This window comes from Phallusia mammillata, chromosome 5 (assembly GCF_965637545.1).
Source record: "Phallusia mammillata chromosome 5, kaPhaMamm4.hap1.1, whole genome shotgun sequence".
Taxonomy (NCBI): domain Eukaryota; kingdom Metazoa; phylum Chordata; class Ascidiacea; order Phlebobranchia; family Ascidiidae; genus Phallusia; species Phallusia mammillata.
The window spans coordinates 27,368,826-27,392,582 of NC_137256.1; the positions used below are offsets into that span (position 1 = coordinate 27,368,826).

Genomic DNA, 23,757 nt, shown 5'->3' on the forward strand with positions numbered 1-23,757 from the left:
ATTTGCAACTGTCTTGCCACTGGAGGGTCGGATTAAATGAGATTTACGTAAAATTGGTCGTAACTGAAAAATACATACAGGCTATGTTAGCTATGCGTCATGGTTGGCAGACTGTTCTAAAAATAACGCTGCAAGGGCATTTATTCTAAAAATAACAACGCTTGCCACAAGCTACTGCTAGTAGCAGCCAGCGCTGTTGCACTGCTTGTTCACAGTGGTAAATATGGTGCTTGGAAAAAAAAACAGGCAAGGTGTTTGGCGGGCCGATGAAACAGGACTGGGGGCCGGATGCGGCCCGCGGGCCGTAGTTTGGCCACCACTGCAATAAAGTCTTCTAGTGTCTTACTAACAATGGCTCGACACCGTAGTGTTCTGTTGGATTAGGACACTGAAAATGCTTTTAAAGCGAAATATATTTGTGTCGTACATGATAGCCAACTGATTTCAACCTGAAAATAAACGTTTCCAAACATGTCATTAAAAGCACAAAGCTTTTATGCTAACAGCAAACCGGTTAGTATTACTGGTTACTGTCAATGGACTTTTTATAACAGAACCGGCTGAAAAATATGACATTTGTGATAAAACCGGCTGACAAAAATTTGAATCCCACCACAGGATGTAACTAATCACGTGGTATTTTAGCTGGGTTCTTCAGCAGTTCGTTATGTTACGTGGACCGGAAAGAAAAGAACGAAGATACGGTCTTGGTTTCAAGCAGCATATGCCAATTCCCCCAAACGCGAATTCAGCCCCGCAATGGAAAACTCATAGTTATTTTTCCCCTATTCGGAACACTGGGAGAAAACGTTTGCCGGGTAAGCTTTGCTTTCAGCTGGCTAAGTCGTGCATGTAACAAGCGCTATGGTTGACTACACGAAGCTCCTGAGAAAACCCGCTTTAAGCTTGCAAAGTCGTGCATGTAACAAGCGCTATGGTTGACAACACGAAGCTATTTGTTTTTCAGTCGAGCTTGCGATAGAGAAAGTGTGCTCTTGCTGTTGTAGGTTTATGAAGGCACCGGCAACTCAGGAAAACTGCTTGGTTCTTACACTGGGAACGGACATGCAACTGGTGTCTTGCGGACAACCCAACTTAGCAGCATGTTTCTGCACTGCAACATGCAATTAGTAGATGGTGATTTTCCATCATACAACTATATTGGAAGTAAGTCATTAATCGTGATGTGCTTTATCAGTTGTTTTGCGTGGACAAAATTTACATGGGGAACATATTCCAACACAATAAATCTCGTTTTGTGTATAGTGGTTTAATGGCTATCTAGAAGCATTATTTATTGGCTCACTTCATAAGTTTGTACATTTTTTGCTGTCAACTATTGTAACATGGTTTTGAAACGGGCGACTTAATTTCTTTACCATTGACAGATAAGTTGTAGAAAATTAAAAATCGGTTTAAGGCTCATTAGAAAAACGCAACAAAAAAATTGTGACCACAGACAAGCATAATAAAAACTCATTTTTAGTCGATGATTCTGAGCAATGCGACAAGCATGTAGACGCTTGGGATTTACCGACTAAATTCGACATTCCAACAGAAGACAATGGACTATTTAAACCAAGAGTTGCTTGCAGTCTAACTGTTACTCACAAGAAAGTTTGCAATTACAAGCTATATGTCACCATTTCAAATGAGACATTCGACCACTTGCATGGATTGTATGTAAGTAGAAAATGGCAATAGTTTTTAAATCACAGTGGACCAGGCCCATTGAAGGCGCCATACCGGATCAGCCGGTCACCAAGCACTCACCACCAAATAGCTAGGCATAGGGTGGAAAATTCTAGCCTGTGTTGGGATTTATACCCAAGAGAGGAGTCTTTCGAGGACTCGCACCAACTGAGCTACACAGGCTCAGTGGTGAATCCGTCGAAAATTCACTAGGCCTGGCGTACTGTGATTCATATATGAGTGTGCCGTGATCGCTGGTCTGCATAGATGCTTCAGGGCTGATCCCAGTTATGAATTTATGTTCATCTTAACTGATACTGGTCAATCTGGCTATCCCTACTACGAAGCTGACATGTGCAGCATACGAGGCAGGCAACGGTGCTTGTGATTCGACTTTTGGCGGATTCTCCACTGAGCCTGCGTAGCTCAGTTGGTAGAGCGCGAGTCCCGGAAAGACTCCTGTCGTGGGTTCGAATCCCACCGCAGCCTAGATTTTTCTAACCTACGCCTTGCCATATGGTGGTGAATGCTTGGTGACCGGCTGATTCGGTATGGTGCCTTCAATGGGCCTGGCGTACTGTGATTTAAATATCAGTGTGCCATGATAGCTGTTCTGCATAGATACTTAGGGGCTGATTCTTGTAATGAATTTATGTTTATCTTATTTTTCAAATATGTTTTTTTTTTGGCTTAACAAATTTCTAATACAGTAATAAAAATGTTAATTGCACAGGTGAAATTGTCTGAATCAAAGACCAAGAATTTTAGAGTGCTCTATACAAGTGATGCAGAGTTTAAGGCAAAAAAGGTTGAGATTCAGTTTGCAAGCATGAGTAAAGCAAGAACCTTCACTCCAAGGGTTCACATGACGTCAGGTAACACCAAAACACTTAGTGTATGAAAACAAATGCCAAAACTAATACTTACTGGATCTTTAGTCAGTGTTGTTTAATTAAAATACATTTGCCAGAAGTGATCTATAAACTTGATATTATGCCTGGCAGCAATAGCTTACACATTGTTCAATTCATATTTAAATGCAACCCTAATGTTTACATTTATAACAGCACAGTTGAGATTGCAAAACAATCTTCAAAAAAGTGTAAAAAAAAGAAAAAGTCTAAAACTTTATTTTTACTTTTTTTTAGATGTAGGACAAAAATTTTGCATTCACGTTGGAATATTTAAAAACTGTGTTAATATTCCAGAAAAGTCAGCAAGGTTAAAAAAAATCTTTTCACAAAAATTTAACTTATTTGTACATAAACAAATTTGACCAAAAAAAACCTGTTTCAACCAAAACTTGCAGCTATCATTGCATAAAAGCAATTCTTCTTAGATTGTCAGAAACCTGCGCAAATCGAATGCAAAGAGAGAGTTTCTATAAAGTGAGTCAAAATGAAAACAACTATTCATACGTATTAATTTTTAAAATCTTTTTTTAATGACATTATATAAAACTAATGGAAATGCAAAATTGCCTTGATTATTTTTAAATATCATGAACACAGCCTCTAATTGCGTGCATGTTTACACGGATCTGTTCAGAAGTTTAATGGTGAAAACAACGGCTAAAAAAACATAAAAAGCGACATGCCTTATTATTCAAACATTTCGGCAAATGCTCTTGCCATCATTTTTATGTCTTTTTGGCCGTTATTTTAAGTTTACACATTTATTCATTACATTTTTTTTCCAAAATTCTATAAAAGCAAAATGTTGTGACAAATTTTTTTTTTCAGAATCGGTGAAACTGGGATCGAACGTTTCAAAGCGGAGCCAAATGACATTCTTTATATTGCATCACAACCTGTCGAAAATTTAACGCAAATCGACCCAAAGTGTGGAGCATTTGCCTCAAAACCAACATTTGCTTTTAATTTTTTAGACTGTGAACACGATTTAGAGGTAAATTAGGCAAATTTGACCGTTTTTGTTTAATGAAATACAAAATAGCCATTTAGCTTGTAGACAGTGACCATGTCTATTTTATCATGGTGATTTTTCATGTTAACAATTGTAAATAACAACAGCTAGTCCTAGAATGCCGCAAAAAAACAAATATTATTTTCAAGCTCCTTGACTGTTTTATACAATCTTGTTTATAAGTCTGTTTTCGAATTCTAAATTTTTTGTTAGTTGAAATTTGATGCTATTAAATACTGAAAAACTAAAAATTTAACTTTTTGTCACTTTCGTAAAAAACAATGTTTTTCTGAAGACAAGAAATGGGAAAATTGCTTCTACGTACACAATTTGGAAATACACAGGACACAAAAGCTCTGAAGTTCAAGTCTCAATGGTTGTTTCTTTAAATGTAACTTGTATTTATGAAACGTCATACAATGCACATAACAATTTCATGATGGCTGAAGACCCCAAAGAAAGGTAAATATCTCAAGCAACATAGTCAGATTATAGATATAACCACAGACCAATGTAGCTACCCTATATGTAGGCCACATATAAAAGCATCTGGCTAACAGCACATTTTGTTTAATTGCATAAAAAAAAACGACAAATTCGGCATGAGATTTTGCTGTTTTATGTACAATTTTATTTTCTAAAAAAAGTGTCAGTTTCTCCAAAAAAGTGGAACTTAAAAAATACTTAAAGTGAATCTTTTAAGTCCTTTGAGCTATTTTTAATTAAACATTTTGGCCTCTTACATTTGATTTTTTTACGTTTAACATTAACTGTTTCATATTAAATGACTTTTATTCAAGTACTGTTTCTCTCCTGGCAGCAACAGCGCTCTACAAAGTTGATATTATGCTAGGCAGCAACAGCTTATCTATATATAGGTTCTTAACAGTACAACAGTGAAAACTTAGCCCTGCCTTTGTATGAGTTTGTCAACCCCTGGTCTAATCTCTTTGACACAATATTTCACAGATACCTTCAACTAGAAAGTCAGTCAGAGAAAGGAAATTTTAGTCTAACCTTGGATTTTTATGAAGATGAGGAGATGGAGAAACCCATAATGAAAAACTCTTTAGTTCTTGTCCCAAATTTCATTTACAGCAGAGTTTCTTTGCCTGAAATGTCAAAAACAGATGCTGAGGGGTTTATTGTACAGGTGAGTCAATCGGTGCAATTATTCCTCAAATTTTGTTCAAGAACATTGACTCCTAGAAATACTCCTGTCATGGGTCGAATCCTACCACAGGCTACATTTTTCTGGACTAGGACTTGTCATATGGTGGTAAATGCTTGGTGACCGACTGATTTGGCATGGCACCGAATAAATATGACAGGAGTCTTTCTAGGCTTAGCGCTCATAGGCGCTTCAGGGCTGATCCCAGATATAAATTTATGTTCATCTTAACATTTTCTATGAAATAGCTTGTAGGCTCAACGTAGAAATATGGTGTATTGTATTTTGCAGTTGCAGAGATGTTGGGCTACAAATGTAAAAAATCCAGATTCTAAAACTAATCGTGAAATTGCTTACAAAAGGTAACACATAACATCAGTACTTGCTGTATTAAAAAATGGACAAATAGCGTCAGTAATTATACAAATATATTTCATTTGATTCTGATCTGTGTGTTTTAGCTGCGGGGAATCTGTGTTTTGTCTGTTCTTATATATAACATCAGTCTTTGTTCTGTAGTAAAAAATTCATAAGATGGGTAATAATCGTAAGTATTAACACAAATAGATGTTAGTTCAGAAAAACAATAAATTTAAATAGAAGCTTAAAAATCTACCAATAAAAGTGTTTAAAGGGTGAAGGACTAAGTGTTTTTTCTGAACTTACATCCATTGCTATAAGGCTTTTTAGTCTTCATCCACCAAGCAACGGACTGAGTGATTCCAGCTTTAAGTTTCAATTACAAGTAATAACACAAATAAATTTGTTTGTGTGTTTTAGCTGTGGGGAAAATAAAACAAATACCCAAGTTTTGCGAAACTACAAGTCATCATATGCAGCATTTAAGTTCAATGCATTCCTGTGGAACACAAGCTTGCATGAAATCCAGTACTTGTTTCTACATTGCCAAGTTAATCTGTGTCACAATGCTTCTGGACAATGTTCTTCAAATGTAAATATTTCTGATTTATTTGCAAAAGGTTTATTTAATTGTTTAAGTTTGTTTTTTTATTAAATCATTTAATTACATTAAACTTTAGAAACTTATTTAGATTACAGAGTTTAAATACAAAGAGTTCATATATAAGCTATTGCTTCCAGGCATAATATCAAGTTTGTAGAGCTCTTCTGGCAAATGTATTTTTATTATTACATTTGCCAGAAGAGCTCTACAAACTTAATACAAAGAGGTAAATTAAAATTTAAAGTTTGTATCGAATGATTGAAATTATTTTTAGGATTGCAGCACCCGTCGCAAACGTGAAATTATTGACAAGACACAGAGAACTATTTCAAATGGACCATTTTTAGTCTATACAACTCGATGTAAAAAGGTTAGTGTTATTTCTTTCAATATTTATAAAGCCACACATCATTTAAAACACAATTGGTGTTTAACTTGTTAAAACAAAATTACTCACTTTAATCTTTTACAAATCACAGTAAATATTTTAAAGTTTATGGCAAAAATCCTAAAAAGCTTTCTCTGGGGTGTTAAACTCAGTATACATACAACAAACAGACAAGGCCTAACACACAAATGTCAGTTTTCGCTCAACTTAAACCTAAAGCAACCAGCAAAAATTTACTCCTAAAGGTCATTACAGGGTAATTTAAGCGCACTCAGAATGTAAAAACTGTACCTTGTTCAATTTACACCCAGATAAGTGCAAATTCCATTTAATAGCATAGAGATTATGAAACTGCAGGCTTGTTACGAAAATCATCCATTTAATTGCATGGTCAAGTCAATTTTAATTAGAATGGTCTGTAAATGTTTTCAATAGTTTGACAATTTTTATTATACAGAACAACGGAGGCTGCTCGCATTTTTGCAATCAAGTATCTGGGAAGACGTACTGCTCATGTTATGATGGTTATACCCTTGCAAAGAATGGAAAAACTTGCATAAGTATGATCTTCTTACAAGACATCATTATGCACCATTTGCACCAAAAAAATTTCAAACAAACATAAACGAAAGTTACCTGCTGGACATAGAAATTGTGTCCCTTGCTTTTTATGCACCTGCAATGTCTCTTTGTATTGGCTGTTAAGTCTTTAGAAAACGCTTGTTCGGGAATACAGGAGGCTAGAAAATATAATTTGGGCTCAGTTAACTATGTAAATTTTGTTTTATTCGGATAACAACAAGTTTATAGAACTCTTACGGCAAGTATTTTTATGCCCGTGTTTCGACGTCCTATACAGGTTGCCTTCATCAGAGTAAATAACGCTGAATGCTTTTAAACATTGCAATAAGTTTCAGTCTTGTCGAATCGCATTTTAGAGCAACTATTAAAATCATCTTTGTTCACAGGTACAACAGAAAACAACCAGGAATGGGGATTGGACATTGTTTTTGTTGGACTTGTTGTTCTGCTTGTTCTTGTCATAATCATACTACTTGTTACGATGGTTGCAAAGAAAAAGCAATCAAGCACAAAATACTAGTGCCCTTGCCCATGATACAGTTTTGTCCTTCTTTCTTTTTACACATTATTGTTTATACTGTCATTGGCACACAAAAAATACATCAAAATGGCAGTCATTTTATCGTACAGGAAGTATAAAAACCTATGTAATTACACTTATGGGTATAAAATATAATTAGGATCATGTAGCTTTAAAACTAAATGACAAAGTCACTTGGTAATTGTGAATGTCAAAATAAAATGTTTTAAACTTTCTTTTTGAAGCTTGCAGCTATTCTGGCATACTGTTTTTATGATATTATTAACATGTGAAAAAGATTAGTATAATATCTACATTTAAAATTTAAAAAAATCATGGCCATGCCAACTGCTTTGCTTGCATTTAAAAACAAGATGCTACAGAATTACAGCAAAATGCAAAAAGTTGACGACCTATATAGGATATCGAAAAGTCTGAATATGAATACAATCGCCAGAAGAGCTGTGTGAAGTTGATATACCTGGCAGCAACAGCTTATATACACACAAAGTTGTGGACAACTTCAGAACACCATGTCAGTACTACAGTACATAATTATGTCGATGGTTTACATAATTTCTTACCTAATTCAGCAGTTGCAAGGGGGAAATCAAATAGTGGAAATTGAAAGTCATTGAAAGAAGCACTCCATCTTCTACTCTTGTCAATTCACACAAGCAGATAGGGTCATTCTGTGAAGCTATTAGGCAAAAGCGTCTGGCCCAGTCTGAAGAACATGGCAGTTCCCGACGAGATCTCGTGCATGCAGGACCTACTTGTTCCACGTGTGCGTGTACACGACCCATAAATTTGTGTGCAAGACCTATTTTAGCAGGCGCAAAGAAAGTAAAAGAGGCCAAGACAGCCCAATTAAACGCCTTTGGTGCAAAATGTCGCGTGCAAACCCCAAATCTTGGCATGCAAAACGTTTTATCAAAAAAAAAAAAAACGCGCGTGCAGCTGCCACACTCTGCAAACTGGGCGTCTGCAGTCTCAAATACAAAAAACAAACGTATGAACTGTACTAGAACTAGTCCAAACGTTTTCTAATAAAAGACAATTCCCGTAATTTTAAAATCGCTGGACTAATTTGTGCCAAAATCGCCAGCCCAAACCATAAGTATTATATTCAATTTAGTTTATGCATATTTTTACATTTTAACTTTTCGTGAAAACGTTGTAACAAAGTCAACCAGAATCAGGAAACTACTGTAACTTATACTGTTTGTTGCAAATATGCACATTAAACATAGCAACCCTATTTTTTTCATCTATATAAAAGCTTTTATCATAAGAAAATACAACAAACAAACGTGAAAATTAGACGCCATAAAAACAGTTTATCATTTTGCGGGAATGTTTCATCAGTACTTTTACCGAACCGTTACAGAAACGTAGTGGTGGTTCAAACTTTAAACCTTCCTTCTGTTGGCTATGCAACAAAGTTTTAGGAATTGAGGTTTTCGTTCATAAATACTTATTGCTATTCAAAACTTTAAACTGTATTTGGTTAATGCTTTCAGCGTGCAACAGGCACCTGCTCAAAGATTAGAGGCCCAATCATTCGTTATCGCGCGGTGTTTTCGTTGCGTTGTGACGTGCTTGCGTTTCATTCTTTTTTCCTTTGTTTATCGTGCACTGTTCTAGTCGCATTCAGTGTTATTTACCCTGATGAAGACGACCTGTATAGGACGTCGAAACGTCGGAATAAAAATACGTTTGCCAGAAGAGCTCTATAGACTTGATACCATGCCTGGCAGCAACAGCTTATTTAATGTATTTGGTTAAATTGGGCTTAATTTGTGTTATTTTTATAGCGCGGTAGTGTAATATGACAAACAAATGAATAAAATGACACCAATTTCCGCTCTAGCTAACAGTACATACGCTACCCTACGCCACACAACAAACAAACACGTAAATGCGACGTAACAAGCAAATGTGGACAGCATCTTCGCAAAACGCGCAGAATGACGCAAATTGCATCACAAAAACTCAACGTCACCAGCAAATAAAAGCATCTGTGTTGCAAAAAATGTGTTTTAAACTATTTGAGTATCAGTAGTAGCAAGGTTGAGCATAGGAGCCGAAAAGGAGTCCTATTTGTTTTCTACCTAAAGTATGGCAGAGACAGAGATAGAAACTGAGGCGGTTTGTGCGTTTTGCGGTGACACAGAAACTCTAAGACCGAGCGAAGTCTATTTTACTCGCGAATTTATTGCCCCGGAGTTCTGTGATGGAATCGTTATAGAGAAAGCGGTCGATGCTATCATGGATGGCAAGCTACAAGTGGAAGTGTTTGAGCCTTTGAAAGTCCACAAACGTGAAGGTAAATGGTTCACCTGGTACAACCAGCGACTTTATCTTCTACGTTTGTTGGAGTTTCGTGGGTTTCTGGACTTTGCCATCGTTCGTGTCACTGATGAAGATTCTGGTAAAGGTGGAAAGAAGTTCAAACCACTAGGAGGCGGAGAAACAATCAAGTTTCGATACGAAGACATTCTTCCACACGGGTGGGTTAACCATTATGACGTTATGCAAAGTATTATCAATTTTTAGGCTTCATTTTGTCATTGAACTAAAGATTTAAAAAGTCATTGTTTTGATTTAATCATAAACATAACTGCCAAAGAACAATCTCTGCTGTCATTTTCAGTGCAGGTTGTTGAAACGTCTGCATGATGTATTCTATATACACAAGTTATTGGCACTTATGTTTATGATTAAATTACTCTTCAAGTCCCTGTATTGCGTCCCTAATTGATCTGCATAATAAAAAGAAACTGTTTCAAAATAAAAATACAGAGTTATCTATATATCGCAATACTGGTACTTAGCGAACCGACCATGAAACTTTAAATTGGCATTTTTTAGGTTTTTGTACGAGTGGTTTTTGGGTTTGTCGCTGAAAGACAGCTTAAAGAATTTACTTTTTTCATGCTCAATTTGTTCAAAGTATATTTAAGGCGTACTAACTTGCGCTGTAGACTACATATAGTACAAGACTGACCAGCAGATTTTGTAGGGGTGGGTTTTTGGGTTTGTCGCTAAAAGAAAGCTTAACAAATTTTAATTTTATACCAGTTTGTTCAAAGTAGGCTACCTACAGTCATGAATATTATTTGCCACAAACCTTAGGCCCATTGACATCGAATCCGACACAGAAGAAGAGGAAGGTCTTGTTGAAGAACAGGACGAAGATCTTAAACAAGAAGAAGAAGAAAATGAAAATGAGCAAAAGTTGGTAGAAGAAGAACAAACTCAATTGGAATCTGAAACACACGAATCTTCAACGTAAGATGTGTACTCAGTGATTCTGATTTAGCTAAATCAGAAGACATTCTCGTTCTGATTCTGATTTAGCCAGTGGTGGGATTCAGTCAGTTCGCACCGGTTCTATAGAACCGTCTAACGAAATTTTATGAGACCAGCGAACCGGTTAGCATTACTGGTTACTGTCAATGGACTTTTTGTAACAGAACCGGCTGAAAAGTATGACTTTTGTGAAAGAACCGGCTGACAAAAGATTTGAATCCCACCGTTCTAACTAAGTGTGCGTTCTAACTAAAATTAGACGTACTTGAATAATAAGCTTCAATCTTTACATGATACTTCGACATTTAGCTCTAGTTTTAAAGTCACGTTTTGTGAAAGAAAATGCCTAAAAGTCGGCATATTGCAAATGTACACCAATATGCATCCGACGTGCCATCATTTTTACATTAAATACTCCATGTTTTACAGCCAAACTTCAGCCCCAAGATCAAACTACGATGAATCAGAACTTTCAACAACTGCTGACGAGGAACCCAACTTAATTAACCAGATATTAAACCAAATATTTAACGAATCAAACATGTTGTCTTTAGTGGGAATAGCTATACTTATGCAAGTTTTTCTAATGTGGTATTTCGACTAATAAGTAAATTTTTTGAGTGTTTTGTATAACCAATTCATTTACAATTAATTATCACGCTTGTTGGACGGTTATTCACCAGAAAATGTTATTCGGATTTATTAATAAACAAAAATTTATCGAAACTGTTTGTCAAAGTATTGTATTATAAAAGAAGCATCACCAAAACTCGTTGAGCAGCTATTTCCGAATTGTTGATTGCTCCAGTAGAATTGTTTCGATATATGTTTTCTTCCTTCAGACGAAATAAACTTAAATGAACCCCAATAAAAGAAAAAAACTTGCTTACAGCGCCCCTAGAGAAAGTCGTGTTAGTCAATTGGTTTCCATGACAATTTCGAAACGCTGGGTTGCGTCTTGTCCGCTTTGTGCTTGAGATCCGATGTCATTTGGGAATTGTTCCTAACTGGACTAATTTTTATTATAACCCGCAAACGATTTTAATTAATATGGCGCTGCCGTATTTACCAGGAAACAGCTTCAACGCAAGTGTAAGTATTTCGTTACTTGATGTCAACTGAAAACTAGTAGTCAATTGTTTAAAAACGTTGCCTGTTTCTGAGTCCGTGTCTCGTTGCTGAAATATAGTCTGACCAATATTTATAGGCTGAATGGTAAAATAGACAAATATTACTATGTTTATTGACAACAAAATGTCGAGTAATATCTGCATAAAGGTTTGTGTTAAAGTCTTACTGAAGTTAATGTTGTTGTGTTAAAAACTAATCACAATCAGTTGTTATGTGAACATGTGCTGTCAGACATAATCTAGCTTTTTTGGAAAATAAATTCTGCTAACACGCATTTCAACTTGGTTTTCAAGGCAAATAACCACTGGGTAGAAACAAAATCAAACCCTGGTCCCAACGATTGCAACCTAAATAATTCAAACTACATTTTCAAAGTTTACAATTTCTGTTTTAAATATACAGCTGGGAAAAGAAAAGTTCCACAAATCCCACCACTTTGATTATCGCAACGATGTCTCGATGCTTGTCGGTGAAGAAAAACCTGGCATTGGTGGAGAACTCTTGAGAGGACAGAAAATAAAACCAAAACACAGCATTTTTCCTAAAGGAGAAGGGAGCAGCGCCCCTGCATGGGTTGCATTTGACAGACAGGTTTGTGGATTTTATTGAAAATACCTATAGTAGTTACACACATACTCATCACAAACTTAAAAATGCATTTAAAATACACAAAACTTTCTTAAAAGAACTGCCAGAAAACAGAAGCAAATTGTATTTTGATTAACACATTGTTTATTCGATCTTTCGCTGTCATTTTTGTCCGTAACATTTTCGATTGTGCTGTTTTTAATTTAAATGAGCAAAGAACGGAAATCACTTACAATCAGTAGATAGTATTATGCATTATGTACTCATAGTTACTAAAACCCTCATAGTACTATAGAGGATTAAGCATTGCCTTGCTATTTCTATACAAAGTTACTTAATGTTGTTGTTGTTCTAGGTGTTGTGCTTTCAAGCATATTTCCAAGAAGCAGTTCATGAGAAACACGAGGAGCAATACAGAATCAGAGCCTGCAAACTTTACTTCTATCTCGAGGATGATTCAATTCAAGTGATCGAGCCACAGGTTTGAATACAATTTGCAAGCATTCCTTTCAGGGTCCAACTAAATATTCTTGTTGGTCTTAAGTTTGAAAGACTTTCCAATTACCTGTCTACCTGGTTTTTGCCAAGGTGTGTAAATCTTTGCAAAAGCTTGAAGCCAATAAATGATAAGTAAACTGCAGACAGTGTACACTGATGGCTACACTAGCCCATACAGCCATCTCTTGTCACCAGCTGCACTGATGAGATATTATAGGTCAACACAGTGCACACTGGGTACAGCTTACTTATCATTTTAATATTTTTGTAGTAACTTCAATTTTTTTAAGAAGCTAGATATATCTCAGGTGATATATGGTAAAGTCAAATTATTGTTTTATCATCTGTATCCATGGAAATATAGTGTCTTTTGAACAAGCGTTTCTTTCACCAGGTTGCATATTTAACAAATTTGTTGTTCTGGTGTAAACTGGTGTAATGCTAAACTGTTCATCAGCAAAATTACAAGTTCTTTAAACAACAACTCGTGTTTTGTATAGCATTACACCAGTTGAACGACAAATTTGTTAAATAGTATTGTTTTATTGTTCAACACTTTTTCACATTCAGGTAAAGAATTCTGGGATTCCACAAGGGACGCTCATTCGTCGCCATCGGATACCGCTTCCTGCTCCCCGAGATGATGAGTATTATTCTGTCGAACATTTTAACGTCGGAAACGAGCTCGTTCTCTATGGAAGGTCTGTGGAATTTTGTTTGACATTTTTTGTCTGTGTTTGTGAATTGTGTTTTCTTACAGTACAACACAACCTGGTCAATTTAACTTCAAATGAATTAAAATCCAAGACAAGGTTCTTTATGTTGATAAACATTTATTTACTTTGATTTTGTTTGCCTAATAGTTTTTTGTTTGCTAATGTTTTCTCCATAAGGCCATGGTTGGGTACAAGAGGCACCAAATAAAACTGGTAAACTTTTTATTTTTGTGCAGGAAATTCAAGCTGACCGATTGCGATCAGTTTACGAAAAACTTTCTTCGTAAACTTGGTGTGAGGATAAACACACCAGATAAAACACCAAAAGATCCTTACTCAAATCTGAGAAATGAGGTAAAAATTGTACTATTTCAAAAAAATGATGGGTTTTTCTGTCACTGAAATTTTTTTATTCATTGATAAATGCTGAGCTGTCATTAGCTTAGCATTACTGATAAATACTGTCTTTAAAAACACGCTTAACATAACAAACTAACAGCCAAGTATACTTATGTTCTGTAATTGTGTGCAAGTGTATTTTTCACAAAATCAGTAATATCTTATGTACTTTATGTTGATTTTGTGTTGTTTAATGGATTAGTAACCATAATTTATATTAATAAATATAAATGCTATGCACAGGATCTGTCCTTCTAATAGTAGGCATGTTATTGTCCACGATCACTGAGTCAAACTGTTTCAGTAAATAATAATTAAGAAGCAAATGCTTCGCACTCAAAAACCTTGTTTCAACTGATTTTAAATCAGAAGCATTGGCTTCTTAATTAACATTTATATCAATACCATTTTATTTTTGGCAAAGTGTTTTAGCAACTATTATAAACCTGTTGCAATTGCCTGTTTAGATGGAAGAAAGCATGCAAGCTCTGCGTCCGTACGAGCGAACCGACACTTTGAAACAATTCCTGGATCACGACCGGCATGTATTGCGCTTCAACTGTTATTGGGATGACAGCGATGCAATGTTTGGTGACACAAGAGAAATGGTGAGTGAGAAAACATTTTAATTATTTTGTTTACTGTCACTTCTGTTTTCTTGGATGAAACTATGTGTAATTACTGTAAATGATTTGCAGCTTTACTTTGTTTTTGACTAATTGAATTAAAAATGCCCCCTGTTTAGACAAAAGTCATGAGAAATGTATTTCCCAGGTCACTGAGCAAACTTGGAAAACCCTGACAAAAATGATTTAAAGTGATTTTGGTTTGACAATACTGTATATGTTTGATGCACTTAAGATAAAACTTTAAACAGGAATTCAACCTACGTAATACCTTCTTTTCCTGCTTGTCGCGAATACTTATGTGGGCAATTCCACTTATTTATGCCAGGCAATGTATATGCTAGTGGAATTGCTAGTGAACAAAAATATGCTGATAAGCCCTGTTTTAAACAAACAAGCAAGTTGCCTTTTGTTATTTTCATTGTGTTTTGTCTTTGTAGGTTTTTCACTATTTCCTTGCTGACGACACAATTGAGATTCGGGAAGTGATTCAACCAAATGCCGGCCGAGATGCTGTGCCCGTATTCCTTAAGCGAGCTCGTCTCCCAAAGGTACCACCAAGTATTCAATGCTTCAGTGCAGGGGTCGGCAACCTTTGTAGGCGGCCGTGCCAATTTACTAAATAGTGGTTTGTGCCAGCAGATAACAATGATATAGAGAAAGCAGAGTGTTTTGTGCATGTAAGGCTGGATTTTAAGACAATGACATGATAAAAACTGAAAACAAGCAGTGTAACAGGTTAAATTGCCATCAAAAACCACCTCTGGTTGCTGACCCCTGCTTTAGTAGCTTTTAAAAATTCTTTTTTTGCTTTACATGTTGTCATACATGACATCAGATAACTTTTGAATTTTTTTTTTGTTTATATATTACCATGAGATAATATGAATAAAGTGTTGGGTTGGGTTGGGTGTTATATTAAAGTCAAAAACTTTTTCAGAGTGCCCCCCTTCCATTGCGGCAGCCTGGTGAGAAGACAGACAGGACTGTCTTGAATGTTTTTGGGCCGATGGGTCACGGTGGACGATACATACTTGATAGCCTGAAGGTGAGTAAAGTAAAAATATATGATAACATTAAAAGTAAGTTAAGAATTTTCAAAGAATAAATTGTCGATACTTTGTTTTATCGTCTTGCCTGTGTTTTTAATTACAAAGTTTTTTTTTCATTTTGGACCAATTCTCTTTTGCTATTTATAACTATGACAGATGTAAGACACAAAGTAAAAATAAATAAAGCAAGATAATATATATAGATATATATAAAAATGTATATATATATATTGCGGACATTTAGACATAGGAATGGACACATAATTGCCCTATGAACATGCAAACCAGCATCACCAATTAAGATGTTTGGCAGTTAAAAAAACTAAAATTTCTTGAATAAATTTAAAATGATTTTAACCAACTATTTTTGAACTATAATTTTTTCAGACTGGTGCTGTCTATGAGGATTATTACACCAGCGCAGACCTGGTTGTAGGTGCGGTGGTAAATGTTTGGGGCAGAAAACTGGTTTTGTGCGATTGCGATGATTTCACCAAGGAATATTACAGAACCAAGTTTGGAATTGGTGAGAATATTTGCTGAGCCCAAAATATGTGCGAAAGTGTGTTTTAAAAATCTCCATCACAGCATAACTTAAGGATAGCCTAAATTACAAAAATTTTAAATTTTAAAATCATAAATTAAGCGTTGCATTAGAAAAAAAGTTTTTTAAGAAAACAAAAATTTGGGATTTTTTTCCCAATTGTTGCACAATGCATTTTAAAAGTTTTTAAAGAAATGATACAACGCATATATAGATTGTCATTTAGCTTAAACATTCAAATACCTAATTTCAGTGGTGGGATTCAATTTTTTGTCAGCCGGTTGTATCACAAAGTCATATTTGTCAGCCGGTTATGTTACAAAAAGTCCATTGACAGTAACCAGTAATGCTAACCAGTTGGCTGATCTCATAAAATTTCGTGAGACAGTTTTATAGAACCGGCGCGAACCGGCTGAATTCCACCACTGCTTAACCTCCCAATTAACCAATTATAACTTCTTGATGTTTTGGTCAAGAAAAATAGCTGTAAACTTTTGTATAAAAATTGTGATGGTTATTGCAGACGACTTTTCTTCCATCAAATACAAGGCTGATCAGCAGATGAAGGTTCCCCGTCCCATTCCTCCCTACAATGGATTCGGATCCGAGGAGGACTCTCTCTGCTCCTGCATGGGCCTCATCCCGAAACCTCCTCAGAGAGATTTCATCAAGTTCATGGAGAGAGACAGGTTGGGTGTGAAATAAACAGAATTAATTGCAAAATTAGCTTGTGGATTTTTGTTGAAAGTTGGCTTATTTGGATACTTCAATCCTTTACAAACTTTTTATGTCACTGGCCAAAACGGTGTTGAATGATATATTTTGCTTTAAATTATAATACGGTGCAGCTGCAGCGCGTGTTCAATCATTATCCAGCAATTGTGCCCTCCACTGTTTTGCGCTTCACATCGTTTTAACGTTGCGCAGCTATTTCCGGCTTGGTGATTGTTTCAGTGCAAATGTGTCGCTATGTTGTCTTTCACCAAGCGAAATAAAATCAACTCGAATAAACATCAGATACTGACGATGCTGTAAAAGCGAAATTTATCTATCTGTAAAACTGAAGGATGAACGACTAAATGTTTCTTTTTTAACTTACATCCAAATAAAATGTTACATTTCTACAACTCCTACGTTTTTTTAACAACTCCTATCTATTCTCATTTAGGCACGGCTTGGAGAGCAACGTCCTTAGGTTCGTCGCTTACATGGCAACCGACAATCCAATCGACAAAGACCGGAAATTCATTGTTTCCTATTTCCTTTCTGACGACACAATATCATTCTTTGAGCCTCCGCAGAGAAACTCCGGTCAGTCTGACTTCTATTGAATATTGCATCATTATGGTGTCGACCACTCAAATAACAGATTTACCCCCAAAAAAATGCTTTTTAATTTACCAAATGGAGTCAACTGTTAACGTCTTGACAAACTATTATTAGTATTGTAATTGTCAAAGCAGTTTAATTATATTACTGACGATAACTCGTTAAAACGTTTAAATGAAAAGTCTTCCTTCGATGCCACTTTTTACATATTTTTTTTCCTTTTTGACACAATAAAAGTTACAGATACGGCAATGTACATTTGCTAAAGCAGGGGTCGGCAATCTTTTTTTGCATCACGGACCGGCCTTCGAAAAACTGCAAATATTTAGCAATGAAATCGCCTAAATTAGTTTATTATCCCCGGGATACATGGGCAAAATGTTTTAAAGCATTTAACCTGAAAATTATACGACCCGGTAACGAACTCCTCGCAGACCGGCACCGACCACTGTGCAAAAGCATTTAATATTAAAACATGTTACTTTTTGCGCCAGTGTAATCGCTCATACTCCTCATTAGACCTTTTTCCAAATTAATACGCCTTTGCGCCAACAAAATCTATTTTCTTCCAGGAATTATTGGCGGCAAGTTTTTGGAGAGAGGTCGCATTAAGAAACCTGGTCAGGATCTCTTCAAGAGCGAGATGTCAGAATACTTCACCGCTCAGGATTTGTTTGTTGGTGCCAAGTTTGTTTTCAGCAACTTTGAGTTTGTGATAACTGACGCTGACGAGTACGCATTCCGTTATATGGAGCAGCACAACAATGAGGTGAGAAAAGTTGATGGTTTGTGCCACAGAACTTGGCCGATTGGTCCAGGGCTCCTGACTGATATAGAGACATAACCACTGATCGGGATTCGTCCCCGGGAGCGTCATGGGTTCGAAACCCGTATTAAAGGGACTTGGCCGAATGGTACAAAGCACTTGACCCATGCAGAGGCCGCAAAAACTAACTTGGGAGGATCCAGGGTTCGAACCCCGTGAAAAAAAATCGTGCAACGGCATGAGTTTAAATAATTAAATAGCGTCGATAAACGACATTGCTACAGCGTTTCGTGGGTTGAAGTCTTGCAAGCGGATATTTCTTTGTGTTTGTTTGTTTCATTTTTATCTTGGGTGGGCGGGCAACGCCTGAATGCGTTATGCTCGCAATCAGTCCGCCTTCGAGCTGCATGTTGTATTGCAAGTCTGTTGTATCATTTTTTATCAGGGCTTCTCACCTTGTACTCGGTTTTCCGAGCTTAAAATCATCTTTCATCTTTAAAATAATTTTGTTTTGCGCCAATTTTTGCTCGTTCTCCACCAAAAAAATCCTTTTTTATTCGTTCAGTTCCCGCAAGCCAAGAGCGCCCTGATCCTGGAGAAGCTGAGGAAGACTTGCAAGGAGAAGAGCAAAGAAGTCAAGGAGTATTTGGTGATGAACGATCCAGACAACAGTGGGAAGATACGATACGAAAGTCTCAGGTACAATACCTAAAAAGTCTGAGTTAAACAACAACGTTTACTTGTTATTATGACTATTGCCAAAACAGGTTTTCAAGTTTTTAGTCAAACCCTAAAGATTAACTTCCTGCAAATAACTAAAACTATTTCGTTTAAAAATCCGATTTTTGTCTGTAAAAGTCGTCTAATGACGTCAATTTGATTGACTTATGACGTCACATTGATGACGCGTGGTGACGTTTGTTGCGTAGGAACCTGTTGGCGCAGATGCAGAACTTCTCCGAGCACGAGATAATGACGATCGGACGTCAATACGCGCATCGGGAGCCGGAAGAGATCGACATGAACCTCGTGCTCGCTGTCGCTCAGGAAAAATTAAGAAAGAAGAACTTCGAGGTACCGGATTAGTAAAAACTTACAATAAATTCAATTAACGAAAGTTTGTGTGAGATTTAAAAAAGCACTTTAGTTAGACGAATAATTATTACAAAGCTGTTAATAAATACAGGCTGTGTCAGGATGAAAAAATCGCTTAACGAGATTCTATGCAATTTGGCAAGGTAATATTATAATAGATCGATGGTAGTTGATTGCTTTTACAATTGTTTCCAGTTAAACGAATTATCCGAGATTTATTATGCGTTTAACTGGAAACAATATAAACGGTACAAGTAATAAAAAAATATGTTTAGTGCCAGATTTTGATTATTGCGGTTTATTGTGTATAACTGACACACTAGCTGTTTGCCGGATTTTTCAATAGCTTATGCGATTAACCGGAACTGTCTGGATCAGTGGTTCTCAAACTGTTTAATTCCCGGGCCGAATAGTAGTTTTTTAAGTGTGTGAGGAGCCGCAAAACAAACGAAACCTTGAGAAAATCATTAAAAGATTAAGTACTTTGAAAGCTAAAATATCTTTGGTGGGTTTTCTAAAGCTTGGTGGGAGCCGCAAAATATGTAGTTGGGAGCCGCATGCGGCCCTGAGAGCCGCTTTGAAAATCACTGGTCTGGATAAAGCCATCAAAACAAATAAAAATTGCTGTTAGTGCCAGATTTTAGATTGGTACAGTAACTGACACTGTTTTCAGGACTTTTCACGATTGCAAGAAGCTCTGGTGTACGAGGATCCTTCCGGAAAGGGCAAACTTCCGGCAGGAGAGGTTAGGACGGTCTGCAGAGCATTCAAGCTCCCTCTGCCCGAAGATGTTCTACAAATTCTCATGAACAAGTGAGTAGAAGCTGCGACCTGTCTCAATACTTTGTCGTTTGCTTGTTGGCAGATGTGTTCTGCTTTTCCTATATTCTCATAACTTATGTTTGTGTAAGTTCCAATCCAACCAGGCTTGGCGTTAAGCGGTCATCCACTTCTTACGTAATTTTCTTACTTTCTGAGCAATAGCATCAAGTTTAAACACTGACTGTCCCAACGCGTAACAGTTTAGTTGAGTTTATTTCGCCAGTAAAAATGTTGTTTTGTATATTAATATGAGTTTGAGTTGAGCCGGGTGAAACAAATCGTAGCAGCAAAATTGCGCTAAAATATTCACCAAGCCGCAAATATCTGCGCAATGATCAGACGTTATAAAGCACGACAAAGTTGAGGGCACAATTGGTGGATAGATGGTAATGCGCTGCAGCTACAACGTTAAAACTGAACAACGAAAAGCATAACGTCATTTTGTATGTAACTTGCATCACAACTCCAAAAACGGTGTTTGGTTGACGTCTGTTAAATCTTTGTACACTAACTGGGTAAACAAGTTTGGCTAATAGAGTTTCACAAAGCGTGAGGTGCTGGGTTCAAAGCTCACCGTAGGCTACGTAATTTTACATCGCTGATTTAAAACACCTCATGTGGCATTTGAATGAAACTACACCACTCAGCAGTATATGTGAGAAAATTTTGTTTATATGCCTGCAGAACATGTTGACATATAACGCACCTCCTGAATTTTCTTGTGTTGATTTTTCGGGATTTTTACACACTTATTTTCTGATCAGATTATCAGACAACGGAATGTTGGATTACAAGGAACTGGTGAAGAAGATCAATTGGCGCGAAAACCCGGTTGAGGCTGTACAATATCAACAGCTGCCTATCAAGGTAACACATAAACATCGTATTAAGCTTATACAACACTCAGGCGCTGGTTGGCGCTGGTAAGCAAAAACAGACGGTAGAGCTTCTAACGATAAGAACTCACAGTAGCCACAGGTTTGGGAATTCTCTCCAGGTGGCGCAACGGAACATAGGCGTTTATGGTGACAATATTTGCTGAGTCAGCAATCAGAAATTAGTCGCAAGTTTTTTTCAGAAAACTTTTATGACGTTACAATGCATGACGTCATTGCGTTTGTTTCCAGCTCGATGCGTCATGGTCTGGTGGTGACATCACGAAATCGGCTTCGGTGCAAATGGTCGCCTACCATTCGCTTGTTGAGGATGTGTTCGGGAAACAAGACTCGTGATTGTTACGTCATAAGGTCATGTATTGTTGATGTTTGTATTCGAACATTGTTATTGTTTTGTGTCGCCCTGTATCCTGAATTGAAACCCTCCACGTATAGTTTCAGCAGCAGAAAATTATTATTAGTTGCTTCTCGGCAAACTTTATTTTCGCTCGTATGTTTTTGCGTGTTTTAAGAAAAATACAATTTGTGAATATGAAGAGCTTCAAGTGATAAAAGCTGTAAAAGCCAAAACACTGGATATGCGTGTTGTTTGAAAACCTGTCCTACATTTTTAAAGAAAATATAATAATCCAAAAAAGATTTGAAGAGATCCAAATGACTTTTTTTAATTTGCTTTTTTCCCGGTCAAGAAAATATGCCCGAATGTTTAAGGAGGCGTAACAAAACGCCATTTAACGACTTTTTTGTTTCAAAATCAAGTCATGGTGTATACAACCCCCACAAGCAAACAAAAACACGTTTCACGATTTCTTTTACTCAAACAAAGGATACAACTTTTTTCGGTTCGTTGTATGTAATAATTCGGCGTATTTAAGTTTTTTCGGCAGTGGAAACAGACCAATAAATTGGCGCGTGTCTACTTTAGGCGATAATCAATAAACCCCATGTTAAGCCCTCAGCATTTCAAGATAGTTGAGTCCAACTGCTTGGAATGTAAATTGCTCATGAGTGCCCTCCAGTGCATTGTCCTACCTCTTCAACTACGACTGGTTCCAATGCTTTACTCTTTTCACCAAGACAACACAGGCCACTTTATATCTATGATGTGGTTCACGTAAAAGTTCCTCATTTCCCGCGGTTTTGCGACTTCCCGGGAAATTGGGGAATTCTAACCAAAATTTTGTAGTTAATTTATTTATATTTTGGCATTATAAAGACGTAAAAATGGTCTTTCAAAGTTTGTTTTAGCATGATGGTTTTAAATTTAAACGGTTCATGGAGAAAAACCGGTTTATTGGAGCATAAAAACTCTCCTTAGTTGCAAAATTTATTTCCTGATACAGCGGGAAAAAAGGACCCTAAAACTAACCTAACTAAGACCGACATAAGTGTTTCTCGTTAAGCAGCATAATTAGGACAAACTTCTTTCAAGACTGAAACCAGTTTCAGATTTGTGTTAAGCTTACAGAAGAATTATAGGCCATTTATATATACGCTACTAATATATTCATGCAAAGTTTTTATATAATGGATTTCGATCAACGCCAACTATCGAGAATGGATTTACGTCAACGCAAGGAAAGACTCATTGAAAGGTAATTCAGCTGCGCTATATTTATATTTTAACTTTAAGGGTTTGTTATAAAACAATAAATTAGTAATTTCTATTTTGTGCATTTTTGTTGCTGTCACAACGTTCACTATCATTTACATAAAGCATGACTGTTAAGTGTTGGTTTGGACACTATATTGTATTTTCTATTTATCCGAATAATCATACTTAAAGATTGATCTAAAATGTATTTAATCTTGCTGCAAGTTCTCGAAACAACAACTAGTATTTTGTTTAGCATTACACCAGTTGAACGACAAATTTGTTAAATAAGCAACCTGCTGAAAGAATTGCTTGCTCGGTATTTTCTTGGTTTCAATGTCGGTAATTGTTGGTTCGGATGCTAGGCCCTATCAGTGCTGGATTAACCATTAGGCAAAGTAGGCACGTGTACAGACCAGTCAAAAATCCAGGCCACTTTTCTTTGTGACAATGATTTAGCAACACTGATAATTCTAATTGTTTAGTTGGCAACCCTGATTTTCGGGTCACTTATAAAATGTGCCTACAGGCCAGCAGACCCTTAATCCGGCACTGGGCCCTATATTGCATTAACCTATTAATCCGAGGAATCTAAAAAAACTTAAATTTATTCAATTTTGGTTTCAACGCCGGTAAAAAATCGTCAGTGAAAAATTTTCGACCTTCAGCACTTTAAAAGCGCGGCAGGGGGGCAAAGCACAACAAAGGCGAAATGATAAATCGATTTAAACTCAGTGGTTGGGTTTGTCAACAAAGGAATGATGGACTTGGAATTCAGGCGAAGCTTTAAACGTCGCAGAAGCGATGAAAGATTGGGAGAATGCAGAAGCAAAACCGACAACTTGTGTATTTTAAGCCAAATTCAAGCTCAGTGTGTTTTAGGATTATAACCGACAAGGCCACAACGCCACAGTGCGGTAACAAAGGATTTGTGACGAGGAAACTGGTTCGGATCACGCTTTGTGCAGTCAGCCGTAAAAGTTGAAAGTCTGCGATTTTAAACTGCGTTTTCGAGAGTAGTTTGTTTTACAATTGCCACAGTTGACTGCGTGAAGCTAGGTCGGAACCAGCTTTAATAGTGGAATGCTATACACGTGCACACAGGTGTTTTATGTACTAGCATATGTCACAGATAGAGAATCG

At 36.6% G+C, this 23,757-nt stretch overlaps 4 protein-coding genes and 1 non-coding gene across 5 annotated transcripts in view; 4 read left to right on the plus strand and 1 right to left on the minus strand.

The window, feature by feature from the left end:
* Nucleotides 1-964: 964 nt before the first annotated feature.
* On the plus strand, nt 965-7,340 carry LOC145230190 (alpha-tectorin-like). The gene is made up of 12 exons (XM_080095577.1): nt 965-1,167; nt 1,487-1,683; nt 2,426-2,567; nt 3,032-3,080; nt 3,435-3,600; nt 3,914-4,080; nt 4,588-4,771; nt 5,081-5,151; nt 5,570-5,741; nt 6,028-6,123; nt 6,599-6,701; nt 7,110-7,340. Exons 1-12 carry the CDS (start codon nt 1,104-1,106, stop codon nt 7,241-7,243), a joined length of 1,545 nt encoding a protein of 514 aa, XP_079951703.1. The 5' UTR covers nt 965-1,103; the 3' UTR covers nt 7,244-7,340.
* The window catches only part of LOC145230188 (peripheral plasma membrane protein CASK-like), a 90,142-nt gene continuing 68,139 nt past the window's right edge, over nt 1,755-23,757 (minus strand). Inside the window, exon 23 of the mRNA XM_080095576.1 lies at nt 1,755-1,806. Coding sequence (XP_079951702.1) covers nt 1,770-1,806 — 37 coding nt within the window. The 3' untranslated portion in view covers nt 1,755-1,769. The remainder of the gene's footprint in view (nt 1,807-23,757) is intronic.
* On the plus strand, nt 2,108-2,181 carry Trnas-gga (transfer RNA serine (anticodon GGA)). The gene has a single exon. It is a non-coding gene; the product is annotated as a tRNA-Ser (tRNA).
* Nucleotides 9,040-11,263, plus strand: LOC145230050 (uncharacterized). Its single transcript, XM_080095415.1, has 3 exons — nt 9,040-9,756; nt 10,382-10,537; nt 10,988-11,263. The coding sequence occupies exons 1-3, from the start codon at nt 9,365-9,367 to the stop codon at nt 11,160-11,162; spliced, it is 723 nt and encodes a 240-aa protein (XP_079951541.1). The 5' UTR covers nt 9,040-9,364; the 3' UTR covers nt 11,163-11,263.
* On the plus strand, nt 11,495-21,558 carry LOC145230359 (EF-hand domain-containing family member C2-like). The gene is made up of 17 exons (XM_080095783.1): nt 11,495-11,650; nt 12,092-12,280; nt 12,633-12,758; nt 13,346-13,476; nt 13,728-13,845; nt 14,358-14,498; nt 14,957-15,067; nt 15,457-15,564; nt 15,956-16,094; nt 16,636-16,801; nt 17,281-17,423; nt 18,014-18,210; nt 18,773-18,906; nt 19,137-19,281; nt 19,976-20,115; nt 20,889-20,991; nt 21,252-21,558. Exons 1-17 carry the CDS (start codon nt 11,609-11,611, stop codon nt 21,354-21,356), a joined length of 2,238 nt encoding a protein of 745 aa, XP_079951909.1. The 5' UTR covers nt 11,495-11,608; the 3' UTR covers nt 21,357-21,558.